The 19,832-nt window shown below is 39.8% G+C and overlaps 3 protein-coding genes across 4 annotated transcripts; all 3 read left to right on the top strand.

Moving 5' to 3' along the window:
• Positions 1-74: 74 nt before the first annotated feature.
• LOC146363321 (uncharacterized) lies at positions 75-6,402 on the top strand. Of its 2 annotated transcripts, none has more exons than XM_084920046.1 (3): positions 75-168; positions 3,186-3,252; positions 3,422-6,402. In XM_084920046.1, exons 2-3 carry the CDS (start codon positions 3,192-3,194, stop codon positions 5,977-5,979), a joined length of 2,619 nt encoding a protein of 872 aa, XP_084776172.1. In that variant the 5' UTR covers positions 75-168; positions 3,186-3,191; the 3' UTR covers positions 5,980-6,402. The 2 variants fall into 2 exon arrangements, with proteins under 2 accessions (XP_084776172.1, XP_084776171.1); XM_084920045.1 differs by having other exon boundaries at positions 116-262.
• An 852-nt stretch (positions 6,403-7,254) lies between these two features.
• On the top strand, positions 7,255-14,529 carry slc52a2 (solute carrier family 52 member 2). The gene is made up of 4 exons (XM_084919961.1): positions 7,255-7,507; positions 10,165-11,029; positions 11,113-11,236; positions 13,125-14,529. The coding sequence occupies exons 1-4, from the start codon at positions 7,378-7,380 to the stop codon at positions 13,332-13,334; spliced, it is 1,329 nt and encodes a 442-aa protein (XP_084776087.1). The 5' UTR covers positions 7,255-7,377; the 3' UTR covers positions 13,335-14,529.
• A 1,423-nt stretch (positions 14,530-15,952) lies between these two features.
• Positions 15,953-19,832, top strand: slc52a3-2a (solute carrier family 52 member 3-2a). The gene is made up of 4 exons (XM_084920095.1): positions 15,953-16,113; positions 16,652-17,677; positions 17,989-18,112; positions 18,247-19,832. The coding sequence occupies exons 2-4, from the start codon at positions 16,668-16,670 to the stop codon at positions 18,454-18,456; spliced, it is 1,344 nt and encodes a 447-aa protein (XP_084776221.1). The 5' UTR covers positions 15,953-16,113; positions 16,652-16,667; the 3' UTR covers positions 18,457-19,832.

Here is a 19,832-nt window from a genome sequence, read left to right as displayed (position 1 = left end):
TCTGTGGGGCTTCACGGCCGTTTCGCAGCAATGATTCGTTGAGACCTCGACAAATGCCCGCCTTCTGTAAAACCAGCCAATTGTTGCAGCGCACGGTCTCCACCCCTTCATGTTGTGGTGTATTCTGAGAGGGAGCGTGTCCCAGGCGCCTGGTGTTTTTGTTTCTGGGTAAGAACTTGTACTACTAAATCATAAATTTACAGCGCATACAGTTCAAATTATTTGGGAACGCTACAGAACCCCGCACATCTTTTCTGCTCAGGTATTAATCACGGATTATTGCACTTTTGCATGCTTAGTTTTGTGCTAGTAAAGTAGGTGCTAATAGTAGCATGTTGCTCAGAAGGCTAGCATTAGCATGTAGATTTAGTCCAGCATTAGCATTCACTTAGAGATGTAGCTACAATCCTTTTTTCCCCCGAAAAACCTGCTTATAACGCCATTAAATCACAGGAATAGTCACATATTTCGATGTATTTATACATGTTAGGAATTAATTATGCATGTTTACTGATAATAAAACACAGATAGTATCCAATAAGGATTCTTTACATAGCTTAGCCCCTCTCACAAGATAAATTAGTATGTGATGTACATGTTCGTCATACAAGTGCACTTAAATATATTATTTCTGCAGAATGTTTAGTTGTTGTTTTGTACTTTTGATCTGCTATGACATGCACCCCTGTAGTATTTAACAGCCATAGATATGGTAATTTTATTTATTCATCTATTTTTTGACTAGTTATAATTACAGACCAACTTTTTAGAAATTCACTTTGATAAGTAACATCTATAATTAGATACCCAGAGATCTTTTTTTTTATTTGTCAACATGTTATTAATAACTTTGTCTTTGCATAACTTTAATAGCTAGTCAAAAACTTATAACTCACATGTATTCAAACACCATTGCAGGGATTTATATTTAATATTTTTATTTTATAATTTACATGTTTGTTACCTACTTTAGACTAGTTGTAGTTCTCTTTAATTCAGTTTTAATCAGTTAAAAATAATTATGATGATCACTTAAGTTGCTCCTGAAAACAGTGTTTACTGTAGATCATTAAATGTTATTTGAGAAGTAAAAATTAAACTATGAATATGTCTTTTTGGAATTTTAACTAGTTAGAATATATGTCATACACTTTTGTAACATTACATTTTTTACTAGTACCAGCTATATTTAGAAAAATAGGTAATGGGTACAACAAATCACTGTAACATATGTAAACATATGTGGAAATGTAATATACAAGGTAAAAACTGAGTTTCTACAATTCTAACAAGTTTGAAAGTCAATGTTTGATAGGACCATCTATATTCTTCAATGCAGCCTTGATTGTTTTAGACATGCTTTATTGTCATTTCTTTAAGAAATCTTCTCCAGGCTTCTTGAAGGGCATTCAAAGGTTTTCTTTGGAAGTTGCTTGCTCTTTGTTCCGTTCTCTGCCAATATCATCCCACACTGCTTCAGTGATGTTGAGGTCAGCCTGTGATTGAGAGTGTTCAGTTGTGTGCTTTTCTATCCAGGTGTGCTTTTACTACATTGACAGGGATCATTGGGATCATTGTCATGCTGAAAAATGAAGTTGTAGCCAATCAGATGCTTTCCAAATTGTATCGCATTGTGGTAAAAATCTGTGTGCATTCTATCAGTTTTGACAAGATCCAGCTTCCTCAGATTTATTAAAGACACAACGCACACCACGATGACATGTACTATATCTCAGCATATATGTTAGGATAACAGCTCTTTGGGAATCACCTTGTTCATCCAAAAATACTATTATATGTCTGTCAGACTGTGCTATCATTGGCATTTTTCATAAGCTCAAACAAACTAAAACTAAATGACAACACATAATGTGTTTTGTGACAGGCTGCTAATAAGTAGTCTGATATGTATAAACATGCTGTCATCGCTTGACTTAGGTTTGTTTTTATACTCAAATAATTCAATAATTAAGCTAAATGGCTTAAAAACAAAAATACTCTGAAAGTGGTACAGAAATGGATGAAAACGCTCCCAGTGTCCAAAGAAACACTTTGAAAGAGCTTCAGAACGCCTGGTAGTGTTGAAAACCACTTTAGAAATTACAGGAAAGTCTGGTTGAGACAACATACAAAGAGATGGGGGATTGAATCACAGATGAACACATGAACTGGGCATATGCTTGATAAAATACAGACATATTAGAAATGTAGTTGCTGATATATGCAATACTTACAAGTGAAAAGTAAACTGTTTCTCTGTGTGAAAATGTAATTTTGTAAAAACAAAAAATTTAATGTGTTTTGTTTGAAAGTCAGATTGTTAGTAATCAGTCTGATTGATTAACGGAAAAGATTCAATTTAGTAACATGAAATTTTATTATAATGAGAATAAAATATAAACAACTTGTTTTCTTTTTTAGGGAATACAGAGTGTCAGTGTTGTTTCTTTGCAGATGCTTAAAGCAAAGTCTCACATTTGTCTGAAAAAACTCAAGCCAAATATTTTCATCTTTATAAGAATTATGTCAAATTTCAGGTCCATTCTGAAATAATAGTTTTTAATGGATGAAGGTAGTGGTGTTGAGCCATAGTACCCTAAATATTTGAAGGGCCGTGCTCAAGTAGTTTTGCAGATAGTGAAATTTCAAATTCCCTCTGAAAAGATGAAAACTAATGACAGTAGGGACCTGAAATTTTTAACACTAATGTGATTTTTTTTCAGAGAAATTTGACGTGGCCTGGATCCAAGACATTTTATGAAAATACAAAACATAAAATAAAACGACTTGACGCAATAAGGAAATGGTTGTTACTTGTTGTTTGTGCCATGATGCACTTTTTCTCACTGTGATGTGTTAGAACTATTACTCTTTATGGGTTTTAGTAGGGGAAGATAAAAAATGTGCAAGAAAAACTGCAATAATTATTATTAAGATCATAACATTTTGAAATATCAGCTACAGTTTTAACTGTTTAGCTTCAGTCATTCATCTTCATACAAATTTAGGACAAATTTGTCATTGTAAAAGCAGGGAAAAGTTCTCGTCCACTGTTATTTTGTTTGGTCTGTCAGATCTTAATCATGCTGATTTGTCATGCATTATCCATCCAGTTTTTGTCTTGAAAACGTCGTCTTCTGTAGGCTGAGGACTGAAGAATTTCATCTCTGTCTCTTTTAAAACAGCATACAATGGAGGAGGGTCAAGATTTTTCTCTTTGTGGGAAAGCAGCTGTGACTGAAGCCAATCTAAGTAAGTCTGAATGCATTGCAAGTAAACAGCTACTTAGTAAAGCTTGTATTTAAGTCACTTTTGCTGATAAACCTTCACATAGTGACTGTGCCTAACACCAGTTCATTTAAAAAGCCTTACCTCTTCGTAAAGGTTTACATTTCTGATTACTTTGATTTCTATTTTTCAGGAGATGAATACTACTGGAAGCTCGTTGCAGACTTCATTGGTCCTCAATCAGGAGAAGAATTAGAGCTTGAAAAGGGCCCCTGCAAGAACAGACTTATGATCCAAGTAGGACTTTTGAGAGAGGACAATAATTTTCCGTGGATCGCCATTGTGGATTGGCTCAAGAGGATCTTCCCCGCACATCAGTCAGCAGATTTTCGCCGTTTGATTGGAAGAGGCATTGCCACAACACTGAGTCTTGGATATGATGCAAGGCTGGTCTTCCTGGAATCAGATGTCAATTTTAATTTTGTTGGACCAATATGTGATAGCATTGGAGTCGAGCGGCAAGATCTTTTGGAAATGAGAGATTTTTCAGATCGGGCAAAGTCGATCGAAGTCACAAACGGCTTGATTCTTGAACTAAGCAACTTTGTGAGCAGGGAGAAAATTTCCCCAATTGTTCTAGTAAGTTGGCTTAGAAACTTCAACTCACAGTACTGTAAGAATGGCAATGTTCAAAGGGCATATCAAGTCCTCAAAGCCAAAATAAAAAAGTTAAAGGCGTTTTGCTGCAATTCAGAAACAAGAAGTAACAGGAGGAATGCATTGGTTGAAAATATGCTTCAAAGTCCGTTTGAACTGGTTCAGATAAAAGAGCCAAAGCTTATTGTAAAGAAACGCATGAGAAGAGATGAGAGCATAGATTATGAAAAAGTTATAATCAAAGAGGAAGACGAGATTTTTGAAATCATGGAAAGTGAGGAGCCTGAGATGGACAGAGATGAAATAAGAGGACAAAACGATCATGCTGCTGTACATAGAAATTATGAGGATATGGATGTTTCCAACAGTGGAGACGAAACCTCGGGTAACACAGCAGAGTCTATGACTGTGCTTGACATCGCAATGCTGACTGTCCATAAACTGTCCAGTGTGTACAGTGGGAAAACGGAAGTGTGCAAGCAGGTTTCCCTGGATCTCCTTAAAAATCAGTACGCTCTGACATTCAAAGACAACCCAGCTATGGCAGTGTTTGAGAAGAAGCTCGAGGCAATGCATGAACACATTTCCCTTGTCTCTCCTGTCATGTTTCTAAACTACAATGCCAATTTCCTCGTTGATGTTCACGATGTAGTGGAACAGCACATATTTGACTTTGAAAAGGAGATCATTGAGTCAGCGGGAGAGAAACTAGGCCGTGATAAGCTCCCTAAATTCAAGAACTTTGTCAATTTTCCAGAAAGCGCCACCTCACGGTATATTCACATGGCGTGTGATATCCTGAGCCCTCGCACCCCCGAGAAGAAAAACTACAGGAAGTACTGGGTGGCTTTCTGTGAGGAAAAGAATAATCCCTCCAGACTGGCGGTAAATCAGTCAAACAGATTCAACACCTACTTTGAAGCTGCTGCAGGTCTTATTCACCACCACAAAGAGATCGCTCTCTTCTTCTCAGATTTGCTGTCGCTGAACAACGATAAATGCCCGAACATTATTCTGGAGAGTGTTGCCGCAGATGCGAACGACACTGTGATTCAGAGCCTCGTATGTGTTCTGGCAATTGTGTACTGCAAAATCCTCGGTCCTTACTGGCAGCTTCTGAAGAGTGGAGGAGAGTACGCGCTCTACAGCCAGTACTTGCTCTATCTCTACCAAAAATTTCTCGATTGGTCCAAAGATCCTTCAACTCTGCTGGAACCAGAGGAGGCTACGGATGTCTTTCTGCAGTACCCACTGCAAGAGAAAACCTTTGACGGAGTGTTTCACTACTGTGGGCAGTGGCACACGAATCGAGATCTGATCAGAGCTTGCTTGAAGAGGACGATAAAGGTGATTGCTTCAGTCACTGAAGAACACCTCAAGGATTTTCTGCCAGGAGGAAAATTTTCCCAAATTCCTTCCACCAATTTGAGCTTGCAGTTGGTCAGTTGCACATTCTCTGTTTTGATGGCGGAGTACCCCTTTGGCCACACATACCCCTACAAGAGGAAAAGGCCTGAGAAGTCAACAAAGTACTCTGTAGATGAGAACTTGTCATCAGGCAGCTCCCAAGAAGACAAATACCAATCTGCTTCATCTGATGAGAGCTCTGACGACTCTGACTCTTCCATTTTGGAAGTTAGAAGGAGGACCTCAAAAGAAACCCGCAGTCCACAGATGAAAAAAGGTTATGCCAGCAAAATAGAAAAGGCAATAAAGGTGTACGAGGAGATAGAGGAGAACATGGACAGGGATTACATAATAGCTCAAGTGAATAGAAACGGAGGGCCATGCAAAACTCAGCAGGATGTCGATAAAATGATGCTGCGTTTCGATGGAAAATCCCGAGCTGAGAAACGGGAGGGGCTGCGCTGCGAGATCGTGTATCAGAAAATGATTCTGAACAACGCAAACTCTCACCTGGATATGGTTTTCCACAACAGCACACAAATGGCACTGAAGCTGAAGCTTGCACTTCCGCGCGTAAAGCCTGGCTACTCTATCGTTTTGGCGCCTAGAAGGACCAAAAAGAAGCCGGTGCTCCAGAACACGACGGAAGCTGCGACTGGTCCGAGTCAAAGCAGCAGCGGCACATGAGTGCTTTAACTGTATGATATCTAGAGAAGAGGTCAAGAGGATGAAATCTTATCATGTGACTTCCTCATGTGACTGCATGGCTTCGGACTAAGCAAAAACACACATATCACATAATGTATTATTTTGTACATGCCATTAGTTGGAAAGACTGGATATTTTTATAAGTAATTTTTTTTTTTTGCCATAATGTCGATGAGTTTGTAACTAATCCTTACATAAAAGATGTGAAATTGACCACTGTCAAATTATTTTACTTAATTTATCAACCAAACGACAAAATGTCTGGATGTTGTTGTTGGTGACCTCGTGTTTGTCAGATCTGAAGGGCATTTGTGTTTGTATCACAAGCCTCAGTGTGAGTGAGTTAATCAGCTATGTCAACGAGTTCATGATCATAAACTCTTGCGCCCCCTTGTCCTTTAACCCTTGTGTATTGTTTGGGTCTGCTGGATCCATTTTCTGAATTCACTATAAAGAAAATCATTGTGTTTATTGTTTTAACCTTAAACTCACAACACAAAACAACATAAAGGGTTAAATAAATCTAAATTATTTAAAGCTAAATAAACACCACACAAAGGTAAAAAACAAAAATAGGGTGGCAGTGGGACTGCTGTATCGAAAGTCATAGTATTGGGATCTTCTCTTTTTTTTAATTATTAAAATGCTAGAGAAGAGCAGCAAAGCCCATTGTTTGGCTGTAATGAATCTAATTAGCTGTTAAAGTAGAGGGAGATAGTGTCGCAATTTAAGCAACAATCAGTGTTAACTTAACAAAAAAACAAGCAACCCCCCTTTAATTATTTTAAAGGTAACAGTTGTTTACAATGAGCCGTCTGTGAGTTGCCCCCTGGATCGCAAACGAGAGAACTCCAAGGCTATTCAAGATGGTGCCTTCACGGTTGTCGGAATGTCTAGAATTCCTTATCGAGTATGAAAACGCTCCAATTGAGTTAATGTCCAAACGTGTTATATTAAACGCTGCTTTAAAAATTTGGAGCTTATATGTGTCAGAGAACCACTGTAAGAATAGGGAAAACACGCGGTGCTGTAGGAAATGGCAGCATACCAGAGAGCGGTAATTAAAAATGACTTAGAGGTCATAAACCACCTTTACAATTCACGATACAACTTGGCAGCGAACCTAGTGTGGAATGTGTGCTTTGCTTAAGTAGAAAAAAATGCACAATTGAAACACGTAAAAGCCGAAATAAAAAAATTTAAACCGATTTTTAAAGTTCCGAGCGGTTTCGAAGGCAGCCGAAGGGGCGGAACTTTGCGTAAGCGTCCTCTGTTTCGAGACCCAGATAGGGAGGTATGGAGGAACACGCCGGACACAAGCTGAGGCAAGTGTTTTATTAGCGTTTCTCTGTTGAATTAGCCGGACTAAGCGCGACCATGTCCGGTGGGTGGTGGAGCAGTGCCGCGGTGAGCCACGGGCTCATGGCTCTGTTCGCCATGGGTTCCTGGATTTCTGTCAACAGTCTGTGGGTCGAGCTCCCGGTGATTGTCGGCGTGCTGCCCGAAGGTAGGTTGTAGGAACAACCCCACGCTTCTTCGCTTTGACCTTTCCCTTACTAATCCATAGCGTGTATCACAGCGTTTCCACATTATTTGAGTTCATTGGTTTAATTCTATAGGCTCTGGAGGCGGTGGTGAACAATAACAGCTATCTCCACCTTATTGTTACATTATCAGTCTATGCATTCAAAATTGGTTAGGTGTAGCATTCAAATGTAGTTGTGTTTTCGAGTTTTTTTAAGAGATGGCGCTCTTACTTTGTTCCTGAGCTGTTGTTAATGTGCAGGTTTAGACTTTACATACTAAACTGCTAAACCTGTCATCATTATCTGCAGTATAGTTTATAGGCTGTTATATCCGATGTTATGTAGTTATAACTCCTGCATTAACATTGAAATACTTCAGTGTTATATATTTACAATATTATTTCTGAGGCCCAACATTTACTCCATGGTCTCCATAATTTCATTTGTTTTGGAACTTTTCACCACCAAAATTGAAAATTAACTATAACAGATGATTTGTACAACAGCTGTGGCCGTCCACAGTTACCAGTTTAGAGATTACTGTGCACATTTTAACTATGTTTTAAGCAAATTGCTTCTTTATACCTTTGTCGGGTAAATGATAAAATAATGATAGACTGAAAGGTAACCTTTATTATTCCATTGTTTTTCTATAGCCACGCTGTACATATTTAGATGTTTGTTTACTTATTACTTCAATTTTGCATACTTTACTATTTTTCCACATTGCCTGGTGCAAACCAAATGCTTCCTATAGATTTACTCATTTACCTATGTACACTCAGTGGTTACTTTGTTAGGCACACCTGTTCAGCTGCCAGTCACGTAGCAACAACTCATTGGATTCAGGTATGTAAACATGGTAAAAATGATGTTGAAGTTCAAACTGAGAATCACAATGGAAGGAAAAAAGATGATTTAAGTGCCTTTGTTGGTGTCACTGAATTGAAACTGCTTATCTACTGGAAGTTTCCCCATGAACATCTCTGGAGTTTCCAGAAAATTATTTAAAAGTGAAAAGCTGTCCACTGTGTAGCTCAGCAGCTGCACAAACCTGAAACCTTAGCAGCCAAAACAACATTGGATCACAGTCCTGTTGTCTAAGAACAGGAAACTTAGTCTACAGTTCACACAGGCTAAAAAAACCCAAAACTGGACAACAGAAGATTGGAAAACGTTTCTTCATCTGATGAGTCTCAATTTCTGCTGCAAAATTTAGATGACAGGGTCTCACTTAGGTGTAAAAACATGAAAGCATGGATCCATTCTGCCTTGCATCAATGAGGCTGCTGGTGTAATAAGGTTGGGGATATTTACTTGGCAAAGTTTGGGTCTCTTAGTACCAACTGAGCATCATTTAAATGCCACAGTCTGAGTACTGCTGCTCACCGTGTCCATCACTTTAGGACCACAGTCTACCCATCTTCTGATGTGTCATGTCACAGTGCTCAAATAATCTCAAACTGGTTACTTGAACATGACAGTGAGTTCACTGTACACTAATGGCCTCCAGTCACCAGATCCCAGTGCAATAGAGTTCATCTGGGATGTGGTGGAGATTCTCATCGTGGATGTGCAGCTGACAAATCTGTATTAGCTGTGTGATCCTATCATGTCAATATGGACCAAAACTCTGTGAGAAATGTTTCCAGCATGCATGAATTCTAAGGGCAGTAAGGGATCCAACACAGTACTTGCATGGTGTACCAATTGAAGTGACTGGTGAATGTATAATATCAGTATAATAGCCCAACGATATACTGTCAGAATTAAGTGCTTCATCATGGGATGATATTTATGAGAAAATGTCAGTGGGTTCATCACATATTTGTAGGGCTGTTATGACCCAGTCATGATCAAGAGACCAGGTGTATGTTTGTTTTAGTTTTTAAGCAATTGTTTTTAATTATTCATCCACTCAAAGTCAAAACTGAGGTATGAACATAACCGTGGTTTTCAATAAATGTTACACAGCTGCATGTTAGATATAACTAAACTTTATTACAGGCTAAGTGTCATCTTGATCTAAAACTCAAATCTACAACTAAAAGTTTCACTAAATGCATTCCTCTGTTTGACACATATTAGGGCCAATCTGAGAAAACACACACAAAAAAACACAAACTAAAAATTTCCTGTGTTGCAGTTATGTTTGAAAATGGCTAATATTCTGTCAGACTGGCTCATATCCAGCTTACTTACACTTTCACTGGTCAGAGGTTTCTTGCTTATATCCATTTAATGTCTTTGTGGTTATCCAAAGGACACCTTTTCGTTAACAAGACACCACAGTGAATACCAGTTATTTTATTATGAGTTTACTGCCTGATGAGGGCAGTAAACTCACAATATTGAACTTACTGTGAACTCAGGGAGTAGGTCGCAGCATCACTCTATAACAAAATAACTCTTGATGCAATAAAAACAGATTAACATCGTTTAATAGAAACATACATGCACAAAATTGTTTTGGAAAAGCACCTTAAGATCAGCAGAATAATGTGGTACCCTTATTTTTTAAAAAAGAACACAAATATGAATTCAAAAGAATCAAAACACATTTATTAGACAAAATTGTAAAAATGTGTTCTTATTGAGATCTTATTACTTTAACTTGTTTGTTTTGCTTCTCTTTTAGGCTGGAACCTGCCTGCTTACCTCTCAGTGCTTATAGCATTTGGGAACCTGGGACCAATAGCAGTGACCATCACACACCACTGTGCCCCTGGGCGCTTAAACGAACGCCTCGCCATCCACTGCATCCAGATACTGGCAGTGGTGGCGTCCGCTTTTCTGGCCGTCTTCTGGTGCCACACTGTCATGGTGGCAGGAGAGCAGAGATCCGTACCGTTCCTGGTCTTGACTTTCGTGTTATCGTTTGTTTGCTGTACGTCCAACGTGACCTTTCTGCCTTTCATGTTCCGGTACCCACCTCAGTATATCCGCACTTTCTTCATTGGTCAGGGTTTCAGCGCCTTGTTCCCTTGTATTGTGGCGTTGGGACAAGGTGTTGGCAAGCTGGAGTGTAAAACTGTGAACGGCACAGTGCAACCAGAGTATTTGAAAGAGAACTTTCCCGCCCAGAATTTCTTCTGGTTCTTGTTTGTGATGCTCTCGATCTCTGCTCTGAGTTTCCTGGCTTTGACGCGAAGACCGTCAGAGTCAACGCAGGGTTCACAGCCACTGCCACCGCAGGAGTCTGACAGTGGTGCAGCAGCAAAGGATGAAGAAGAGACGCACCGGCTGTACAACGGAGGGACGCCAGTGTCTGAGGAGCAGGTGCGGGTGGAGGATCAGCCACCGGCTCAGACATTTTGGACACCACGAAACATCTTCCTGCTCGTGCTCCTCGCCATCTCCAATGCCCTCACCAATGGAGTCCTCCCATCTGTGCAGAGCTTCTCCTGCCTGCCCTATGGCACCATGACCTTCCACCTCTCTGTGGTCCTTGGAAACATAGCGAATCCCGTAGCGTGTTTTCTGGCCATGTTCGTTGTCCTCAGGTGAGAACACAGAAATAAAGACTTATTTGTGAGATTTCATTGTTATATTTAGACTTCTTCTCATGAAAACTTGTCTTTTCCAGATCCTCTACACCTCTGGGATTTTTGGCTTTGGTGGGTGGCGTATTTGCTGCTTATCTCATGGCGTTAGCGGCCCTCAGCCCCTGCCCGCCGCTCCTAGGAAGCCATGCTGGTGTGGCTTTAGTGGTGAGTGGGTTCATTTATTTCTGGGCTGGGGTGTTGCATCCCGTCAAGGAGGCTGAGACACATCCTGAAAATGTCGTTGTTCAAAAACAACTTTGAACAAAGAGTAGAAGTTGTGTTTATTATTTCAGCAGAAATAATCTGGCCTTTAAGCCAAGGCCAGAAATAACAAGCAAACAAAGCTGTTTATAGATACAACAAATGTTGGTTGGGTGATGGGGAAGGGAATGATCCTCTGGAAGTGGTGGCCATCATGGCTCCTTACGTAGCCTGTGGTTCTCAGTTAGGAGCTGTAAACTTCAGCAATTTGATTTATTTATTTAAACAAATAAATGAATCAAAATTACTATTTTTAAGCTTAACGTTTAAATAAAATTAGTTAATATCTGTAGTATAACAACAATGGATACATTTCTAAATGGGCATGATAAATAAAAATAAAGCTGATTTTATATAAAGAAAGAAAACGAATTCCCATATTTAAACTAGTATTTTTAGGGAATCTCATTAAGCCCTTCCTGGTTCGAACCTCAAAGGGATTTGTGTCTCCTCTCTGAGGATCTTTTCGCTTTTAGGTGAATGTACAACGCGCCAAATCAGAGCAAACTAGGAACTAGAAATCTTAAGGTTAAAGAGTGCCTTCATAGAGCCTTTGATTATGCAGGTCTGCAAAAAAAAATTCAGCTTCATGGGATATTTTTGTTAAATTTTATGTTTTTTATGGTGCTGAATCCAAAAATGATTTCCACTTCCCTCTATCATGTACAGTTTTGCAAAGCATGAGGAGTTTACATAAAAAAAAAAAAGCACAACAGCGATGAAAAAAAAAAATCAATATTTTATTAAAATGAACCATGCATACTTTTTCTGAGATTTCTTACCTTTCACTATGAACAAAATAAACCTGTTGGGACCATGATCATCTGAGCTCCTCACACCGCCAAACCCACCGTACCCTCCCCCTCCTACTGACCCCCCTCAATTCCTCACATTTTCTATTTGTATTTCTCTCGAGTCTCACGCTTAGAAATATTAAATTAATGTAAGAATTCATTATTGGATATGTTTTTTTGACTCAAGTATAAGACACCAGATTTCAGTTTGAAAAGGGAAATTGTACACGTAATTAAACTAAAAAACTGACGTGATGGAATTTTAAAGATATTTTTCACGGTTTCAGTGAAAATCTATAAGAAACAGTCAAAAAATCCTATGCAGTTTTTTGGTTGCAGACCTGCATTATTTAGTACTGGATGATCAGTTGTCTTTGTGTTTAAGAATCAAAAATCCCAACAGATTTTTTTCACTTCATATTTAACATTTCTGCATGTTTTTATTTATTTAAACATTTTTCCTATATATAGTCATCACATTTTTTGCTGTGATACATCTTGTATAAAAATTGTTTAAAATTTTACCCCTGAATACTGAATACTTTTCTGACCTTTAATAATCATGATTAAGAAGTCTACTAATGACGGCTTCCTGAGAATAATAGCCCATCTTTATAGTGAGCTATAAATATAGCCTGCTAGCTGTGTTAGTGTCATAAAGCCTTACAATCAGTGAAATCTTGTTGCTTGCTCAGTAATGATACTTGGAGCAGGTTGCGATGTGCCGATCGGTGATTATAAGAGTGTAAATTACACTCACGCGCACCCAGTTCCTCAGTCGGTGTACTTTATGAAGCAAAACAGTACATTGGTATAACTTTACCTCTGAAAATGAATCCAAAAGCCTTTATAAGCAGTCAGAATTGTAGACAGGAGTCCACATAAGTTACAACAGATCTTTAGAGGCCTACACTCCTTCAGTCCCATCACATTTTCTTCTGTTTTGAAATCTGCTAATATCCTTCACTGATTTCACCTGCCCATTTGTGCCCCTACAGGTCATCTCCTGGATTGTTTTCACTGGTGCCTTTTCCTATCTGAAGGTGGTGATCGGTACGTTGCTTCACGAGGCGGGTCACACCGCCCTGCTGTGGTGCGGCATCTCCATCCAGGCCGGCTCTCTTATCGGAGCTCTCGTCATGTTTCCTCTGGTGAATATCTACAACGTGTTCACCAGAGGCCAAGAATGTGTCCAAGAATGCAGTTAGCAGGAGTGAAATGAGTGCAGTTTTTCTGTAAGCACACACGCCTCTCGTTCCTGCCCCATGGGAAATGGCCAAATGAATTTTGTTTTTGTGGTTCCTGAGAGATGTAATGTGTATTTCTTGCAGCTACTTCTTCTTGAGGATCATGTCTCACATGAGGCAGCCTCTCCTGATTCAGAGGTCTCAAGTCTGTGGAAGTAAAAACATTCCCAAATAATGGGAGCATTGTGTTGCAGGATTGGCCATGGGGGATGTAAAATGCATATGATGCTGTAAAACCTTTAAAGTGCTTTGTGCTTTTTATAATGAACCTTTGTAGTTCAGGTTGTTTATTGCAGCAGAGGAGCTGCTGATGGACTTTTCCCATCACAACTATCACGTGAAAGGTTATTTGCACTCAGACACAACGGCTAACTTGTTCGTCCTCATGTACTGATGCTGAACCGAATGATTCAATAACTACATTCTTTCAATGTAGAAAGGCAGCATTAGTGTTTTATTTTATATTCAGATGTGTTGCTACCTCCTTTTTATGCCTTGAATTGATTTTTTTTAAAACAGATTCAGATTTTCTGTTAAGCTCCTCATGAAAATGGTAGAATTTATATTGAAGTAACTTTTTGCAGTCAGATCCATTCAGTTCTTGATCTCTCGGCTGAACTGGGAACACCTTGGTGTTCTCCTGGGCAAGCTGGAGGCGGCGGCTGGGGAGAGGGAGGTCTGGGCTTCTCTGCTTAGGCTGCTGCCTCTGCAACCTGGCCCTGGATAAGCGGAAGAAATGGATGGATGGAAAGTTTTCTTTAGATTTAAGTTTACTTGACATTTGGGATAATGTTATCTTAAGGGAACGATACGTGCCTGACAGTCACTAATCAGTGAACAAGGAATTTTGTTCTTAAAGTCCTTAAAGTAATGATTTTGCATCTTTGATATGCATTTAATGTAATTTTACTAACCATGCTGCTACACTGCATCAGCTTTATTAAACTCTTCTGTTTACACAGGAAGAACATCTGTTAAGCTGCTTTGAGGATTTCAATGTAATACTGGGCTTTTTGTTTTAATACCAATGAAATGTTATTTGGTCATTTCAAATGGATTGAATTTTGCATTTATGTAATTCATGGATTTTGTTTTTTTCTTCTTTTTACGTTGTCTTGTATAATAATGTTATGAATAAAACTGTTCATGGGTAAAACTGCTCTTTGTTGTTTTAAAATATCAGTATTGAGGATAGTTTGGTTTTTGTGTTTTGTATTTTTGAGCTTGCAGTTTGTTCTGGAAAGGGTTTTGTTTTAAACATAAGTCATCTACACTCATATGTCGTGTGTCGTGTGCCATATATAAACATTTCTAAAATAATTTGCACATCTGGCATAGTTGTAAAGACAGTAGTTAACATTAGGCTTCAGTCACACAGGGTTTGAGACAATCACCAGTTGCCAAGGGAAAAATGTGTGTATGTGTGTGAAAAAGGTGTGTAACCTCTTTGGCTGCTACAGATTTGCAGCGCTTGCCTGTGGAAGCCGCCACCCTGTCCGCAGATACTTGCAGAACAGTAGTGAAAACAGACAGTACAGACTGTAAAGTAGAACACTGGATAACTGCAATGAAAGATTTATTTTAACAATGTAAGAATACTAAAGTGACTTGAAATTTATTTCCATATTTTATAGGCACACAGCTGATGGCTTTGAGCTTTTATCCACATTCACTTTGCCAAATAAAGAAAGTACGTTGGTCAAATTCAGTAAATCAGGTGTCCAGTTATACAATGTTGCATTTTGCTCCTTTGGTCAGTAAACTGCTGCAGTGGTGTGGAGGGATTATCCCTTTTCCCCACCAGGTTTGGAGATATAACATCCATCCAGTGTCAATTCATGAACCTGTCATGCACTTAATTCACACGCAGCTTCTATCGTCTGACCATCTTTAATAATGTATCTAATTCAACTCCTGTTGATGTCAACATCAGCTGCTTGGGAAATATTAGAACAGTAACAATACTAACCACTGAAATGATTTCATTTCAAAATGTGAAATAAACCTGAAGCTACTAAAAAAGCCAGATTGTGGTTTTTACAGCTGAAGGATGAGAGGCATTCACGTTGGTGTGTGCAAATGTAAAGTCGTTCCTTTAAAGCAGGGTTTAAAGGTTCCCTTCTCATCCTCCAGTGCTTTATAATGCATGACTTGTAGATAAATGAAATGAGTGTACAGTAGAGTGCATTCTTCCCTTGCTTTTGCCAAAGACCACATAAAGTGTTGCCATGGGCCACCTTTTTCTCGTGCGCCCCACGTTGAGAACCCTGGCTTCATATTAGTATCAGAAAACCAGCTGATGAATAAAATTAGCAAATACCACCTTATTACATAAAGTTACAGCACTTGTTTTTCATGCAGTTTTTGTAACTCAGCTGCATAAACACCCATTTCCCCCTCTGCTCCCATGATCCCCTTAAGCAGAATTAATGAATTCTGTAGATTCTTGAGTGCCGACTCAACGATTGCTTCAAGGCAAAAGAAACAGTTGCTGTGACTTGAAATCCTAACATGTGATGATGCAAAAGCCCTGAGAGTGAAGATATGTAAAGTTAGGACAATGATCAGTTAACCCAACGTGTGTCATGGTTGGTTACATGCTCGCACACCCACTCGCCCCAAGCAGGATTTAATCCTTTTGGCGCACACACACGCACACACACAGTTTACTGAGCAGGACTTTGGCTTCTCCTTTCCTTTGTGTCTGCAGATTTCTTCAAACAACTCCACCAAACTGAATGTGAGTATCTGCAGCGATGCATATTCTGAGTTTAACGATCAAGTATTTAAAAATTGTTAAATTTTTTTTTTTTTTTCATTATGCTCATAGCCATTTATTCAGAATAGTTTATTTTGAGACTATTTGACTTTTTTTTTATAATAATAATGTGTTCATAAGGTAAAGGAACAAATTCAGGGACTTGGAGAACTGTCTTTTGTAGCACTGGTTTCAAACTATTATTTTACAGTTTCTTTGATCAGTGTCTCCACTGCATGAAGTTTCTGTTTAAATAAACAATGCACTGGTCAGATGTTTTCTCAGGTTATGTAATAGATCACAGTGCAGTAGGTGGTCGTGTTTTGTTTGCTGTATGTTTCATATCTGATGCAGATTTAAGCCAGACTATTTAAGAGTGATTTGAGGTCTATTTGTTAAAAAAGCTAGAATGAAACACAACAGCTAATGTTTTGTGTCATCAAATTTTATTGTTAAATATGAGATTTCATTATAAATAAAATAAGTAAGGTCTACTTTAAACATCTTTGTCTCATTCTAGAAACCCACCTAGGAACATGTCCCTTCTCACTCACCTGTTGGCATGTTTGTTTGGTATGGGCTCCTGGGTCTCCATCAACGGTCTGTGGGTGGAGCTGCCTCTGATTGTCCCCCAGATCCCAGAGGCTTGGTACCTGCCCTCCTACCTCTCAGTCATCATCCAGATGGCCAACATCGGGCCTCTCTTCGTCACTCTGATGCATCGTTTCCGACCAGGCGCTCTGAACGAGACAGCTGTCATATATGTGATCATCGGCCTGGGCACTGTAGCAACTTTCCTGCTGGGATTCTTCTGGAAGGAGACTGTGGTTGTAGCAGGTGTGGCTCGCAGCGTGCCTCTCCTTGTTTTAACTTTCTTCCTCGCTGCTGTTGACTGCACTTCCTCCGTCACCTTCCTGCCCTTCATGATGCGTCTCAAGTCTCAGTATCTGACCACCTACTACATCGGGGAGGGTGTGAGTGGCCTGCTGCCGTCTCTTGTGGCTTTGATCCAAGGTGCAGGGGTCGTCCACTGCATAAACAGCACACAGTCTGTGAACTACACCCTCAACATTCCCAACGGTTCTGTGACCTCTGACCTCCAGGCCCAGTATCAGCCTGCAAACTTCTCGACTGAGGTGTTTTTCTTCTTCCTCAGTGCCATGATGCTGGTGTGCCTGGGGGCTTTCCTGCTCCTGAACTACCATCCATCTGTGGCCAGGGAGCAGCCAAACAGCAGATACACCAACGGAGTGAAACAAAAAACAAAAAACAGGGAGTTGGTCGGGCAGAAGCCAATGATGGATCCTTACAGACCAGAAAACCAGAAGCCCAGAAGCAGCTTTGGCACCGGCTCTTACAGCTGGATGGAGGTGTTTTATATCTTTGGGATTCTGGCCTGGGTGAACGCTCTGAGCAACACGGTTCTTCCCTCGGTGCAGTCCTACTCGTGCATGCCATACGGGAACAATGCCTACCACCTGTCGGCCAGTTTAGCTGCGTTGTCCAACCCTCTGGCATGCTTCATCGCCATATTCTTACCAATCAGGTAAGTGTGCCATTGGCAAATTTAACAAGGTAAATGCTAAAATTATAATAAACCTTCAGCACTCTTTCATATTCTCCATAGTTTTTAATGCAAAAATAATGGATAAAGAAAATGTTTGAATAAAACTTGCTTAAACCCTCTTACAGGAGACACTTTTATATTTTTCTGATGCTATTTAGCTTTTTCTCTGTTTAAGCACAACTAATGTCAAATTCCTTTATAGTTCATCTGGCCCCTCCCCCACAGCCACATTATATCAACCTTAGAGCATCCATAACTGCAGTCGGGATGTCATTTGTTTCATTTCACAGATCCCTGCTGTTCATGGGAGCCCTCACAGTGATTGGCACTGGAGTTGGAGTTTATGTTATGATCATGGCAGTGCTGAGTCCATGCCCACTGCTGGTTAATGATACCTCAGGTGGTGTTATCATTGTGAGTGCACTGGTAGACTTCTGTTACTCAAACAATTCACAGTGTTTCCTGTTGGGAGACAAGTTGCACTTCTTTACCTTGTGATAAGCAGAAAAGTTTAAACACAGCAGCACTCACCTACTTCTGTTCCACAGGTGTTGGCCTGGGTCCTCTTTATTCTCACCCTGTCGTATGTGAAGGTGATTATTGGGGTGATCCTCCGTGATGAAGGCCACAGCGCCCTCGTGTGGTGTGGAGCTGTAGTGCAGCTGGGCTCTCTGCTGGGAGCTGTGACCATGTTTCCTCTGGTCAGTGTGTACGACTACTTTTCATCCGGAGACCCGTGCAACACAAAATGCTCCTGAAGTCACAAAGAAGACACTGGAAACAGACTCAGTAATGACTCGCATGTTTGTGAGTGAAATGAGAAAAATCTGTTTATATATTCCTGCTTTTGCTATGATCCAACGAGTACATGTATGCACGTATTGAGCCAGATAAGTATGATGTTCATTTATGTAATTTGAACAGCTTTAGGTCAACATGGGACAGGTCAACAGTGCTAGTTAGTCTGAGTTAGTCTGAATCCCAAAATCTTATTTCAGTTAGTTTGGCTGATCTTCTGTCTGATAACAGCTTTGGGATTTTCACTGTTCTGGAGCATGAGCAGTGCGCTACAAATGATGTTTAAAAGTGGGGATAATAACAAACTTTGAGCCATATTAAATGGGGCAACTTAGGCACAATCACCCAGAAGTGCGTACGGGCGTTCTGCAGGTGATCCATGCACTAATTTAAATGATAACCATTATTTTGCTGACTGCAGCGCAAATTAGCAACCAAAAGCCAGCAGACCTGATGTGTGAGCAACTTATCTGCGAACCATCTGGGTGAACTCTTCTGCTACAAACTGCTGGGCCTGTGTGGTCCTGGCCGTGTGTACTGTAACAGCTGATCTGAATGCTGTGTAGATACATCATGCAGATGACGTATGATCAGGTACTTATTAAAGTCACTATTAGATACCGTAACCCACAGACAATCTATCACACTGACACAGCTCTATTATCAGCAGCATTTCGAGAGACATTTCAATTTTGCATGTGAGCGGTGTGATATGAGAAAGAAGTCAAATAAAATGTGTGGGAAGTGCTGAAAGAAGAAACACAGAGAATTTCTTATTGTACACTGATTTGTTGTAGGTCAAAACCAAAAACATTGCAAATCCACTGGGTGGCTGTAAAAGCCAACTTAGCTGTCTCTGAAACAAAATGCATCTATTGCAGGTGTTTGGGATCCTCCTGTCTCCCCCTGTGACTCTCCACGTTAAGTTCTGCTCTGTTTCATCAAAATACCAGCGTTTATTATGAAGCAGAAATGTGTGGGGCTCGGCTCTATACACTGAGGAGGACAGGGAAGAGTTACAGGACAGAGCCAAACAGCTGTAAACCATTCAGTCATGCCAGTTATAAACACCTTTTAACAATGAAGGAGGGTTTGTTTGTTTTTTGCAGGAGCAGAGCACCAATAGAACTGCTGTAATTAAAGGAGTAAAGTTAGTCCCAAAGAAATGGAAGCACATTTACTGTTTCAGTTTGTGGTTTTAGTGTAGTGACTACTGTAATGATTAAGCAATGTAACATTTTATTGGTTTTTAATAACATGTTTTAATCATGCTGTGTACAATATTACATAAATAACATATAATTATTACATTAAAGCAACAATTTTTTTTTTTTAA

The sequence above is a fragment of the Perissodus microlepis genome, chromosome 22, assembly GCF_051167445.1.
Source record: "Perissodus microlepis isolate ML-2025 ecotype Zambia chromosome 22, ASM5116744v1, whole genome shotgun sequence".
NCBI lineage: Eukaryota > Metazoa > Chordata > Actinopteri > Cichliformes > Cichlidae > Perissodus > Perissodus microlepis.
This window is presented reverse-complemented; position numbering and strand designations above follow the sequence as displayed.

Bases quoted from the DNA above. Each gene is read 5' to 3' on its own strand.
- LOC146363321 (XM_084920046.1), top strand. From the start codon at position 3,192: ATGGAGGAGGGTCAAGATTTTTCTCTTTGTGGGAAAGCAGCTGTGACT. The intron at 3,253-3,421 runs GTAAGTCTGAAT...TCTATTTTTCAG, and splicing joins TGTGACTGAAGCCAATCTAA to GAGATGAATACTACTGGAAG.
- slc52a2 (XM_084919961.1), top strand. From the start codon at position 7,378: ATGTCCGGTGGGTGGTGGAGCAGTGCCGCGGTGAGCCACGGGCTCATG. The intron at 7,508-10,164 runs GTAGGTTGTAGG...CTTCTCTTTTAG, and splicing joins TGTCGGCGTGCTGCCCGAAG to GCTGGAACCTGCCTGCTTAC. The intron at 11,237-13,124 runs GTGAGTGGGTTC...GTGCCCCTACAG, and splicing joins ATGCTGGTGTGGCTTTAGTG to GTCATCTCCTGGATTGTTTT.
- slc52a3-2a (XM_084920095.1), top strand. From the start codon at position 16,668: ATGTCCCTTCTCACTCACCTGTTGGCATGTTTGTTTGGTATGGGCTCC. The intron at 17,678-17,988 runs GTAAGTGTGCCA...TTCATTTCACAG, and splicing joins GCCATATTCTTACCAATCAG to ATCCCTGCTGTTCATGGGAG. The intron at 18,113-18,246 runs GTGAGTGCACTG...TCTGTTCCACAG, and splicing joins CCTCAGGTGGTGTTATCATT to GTGTTGGCCTGGGTCCTCTT.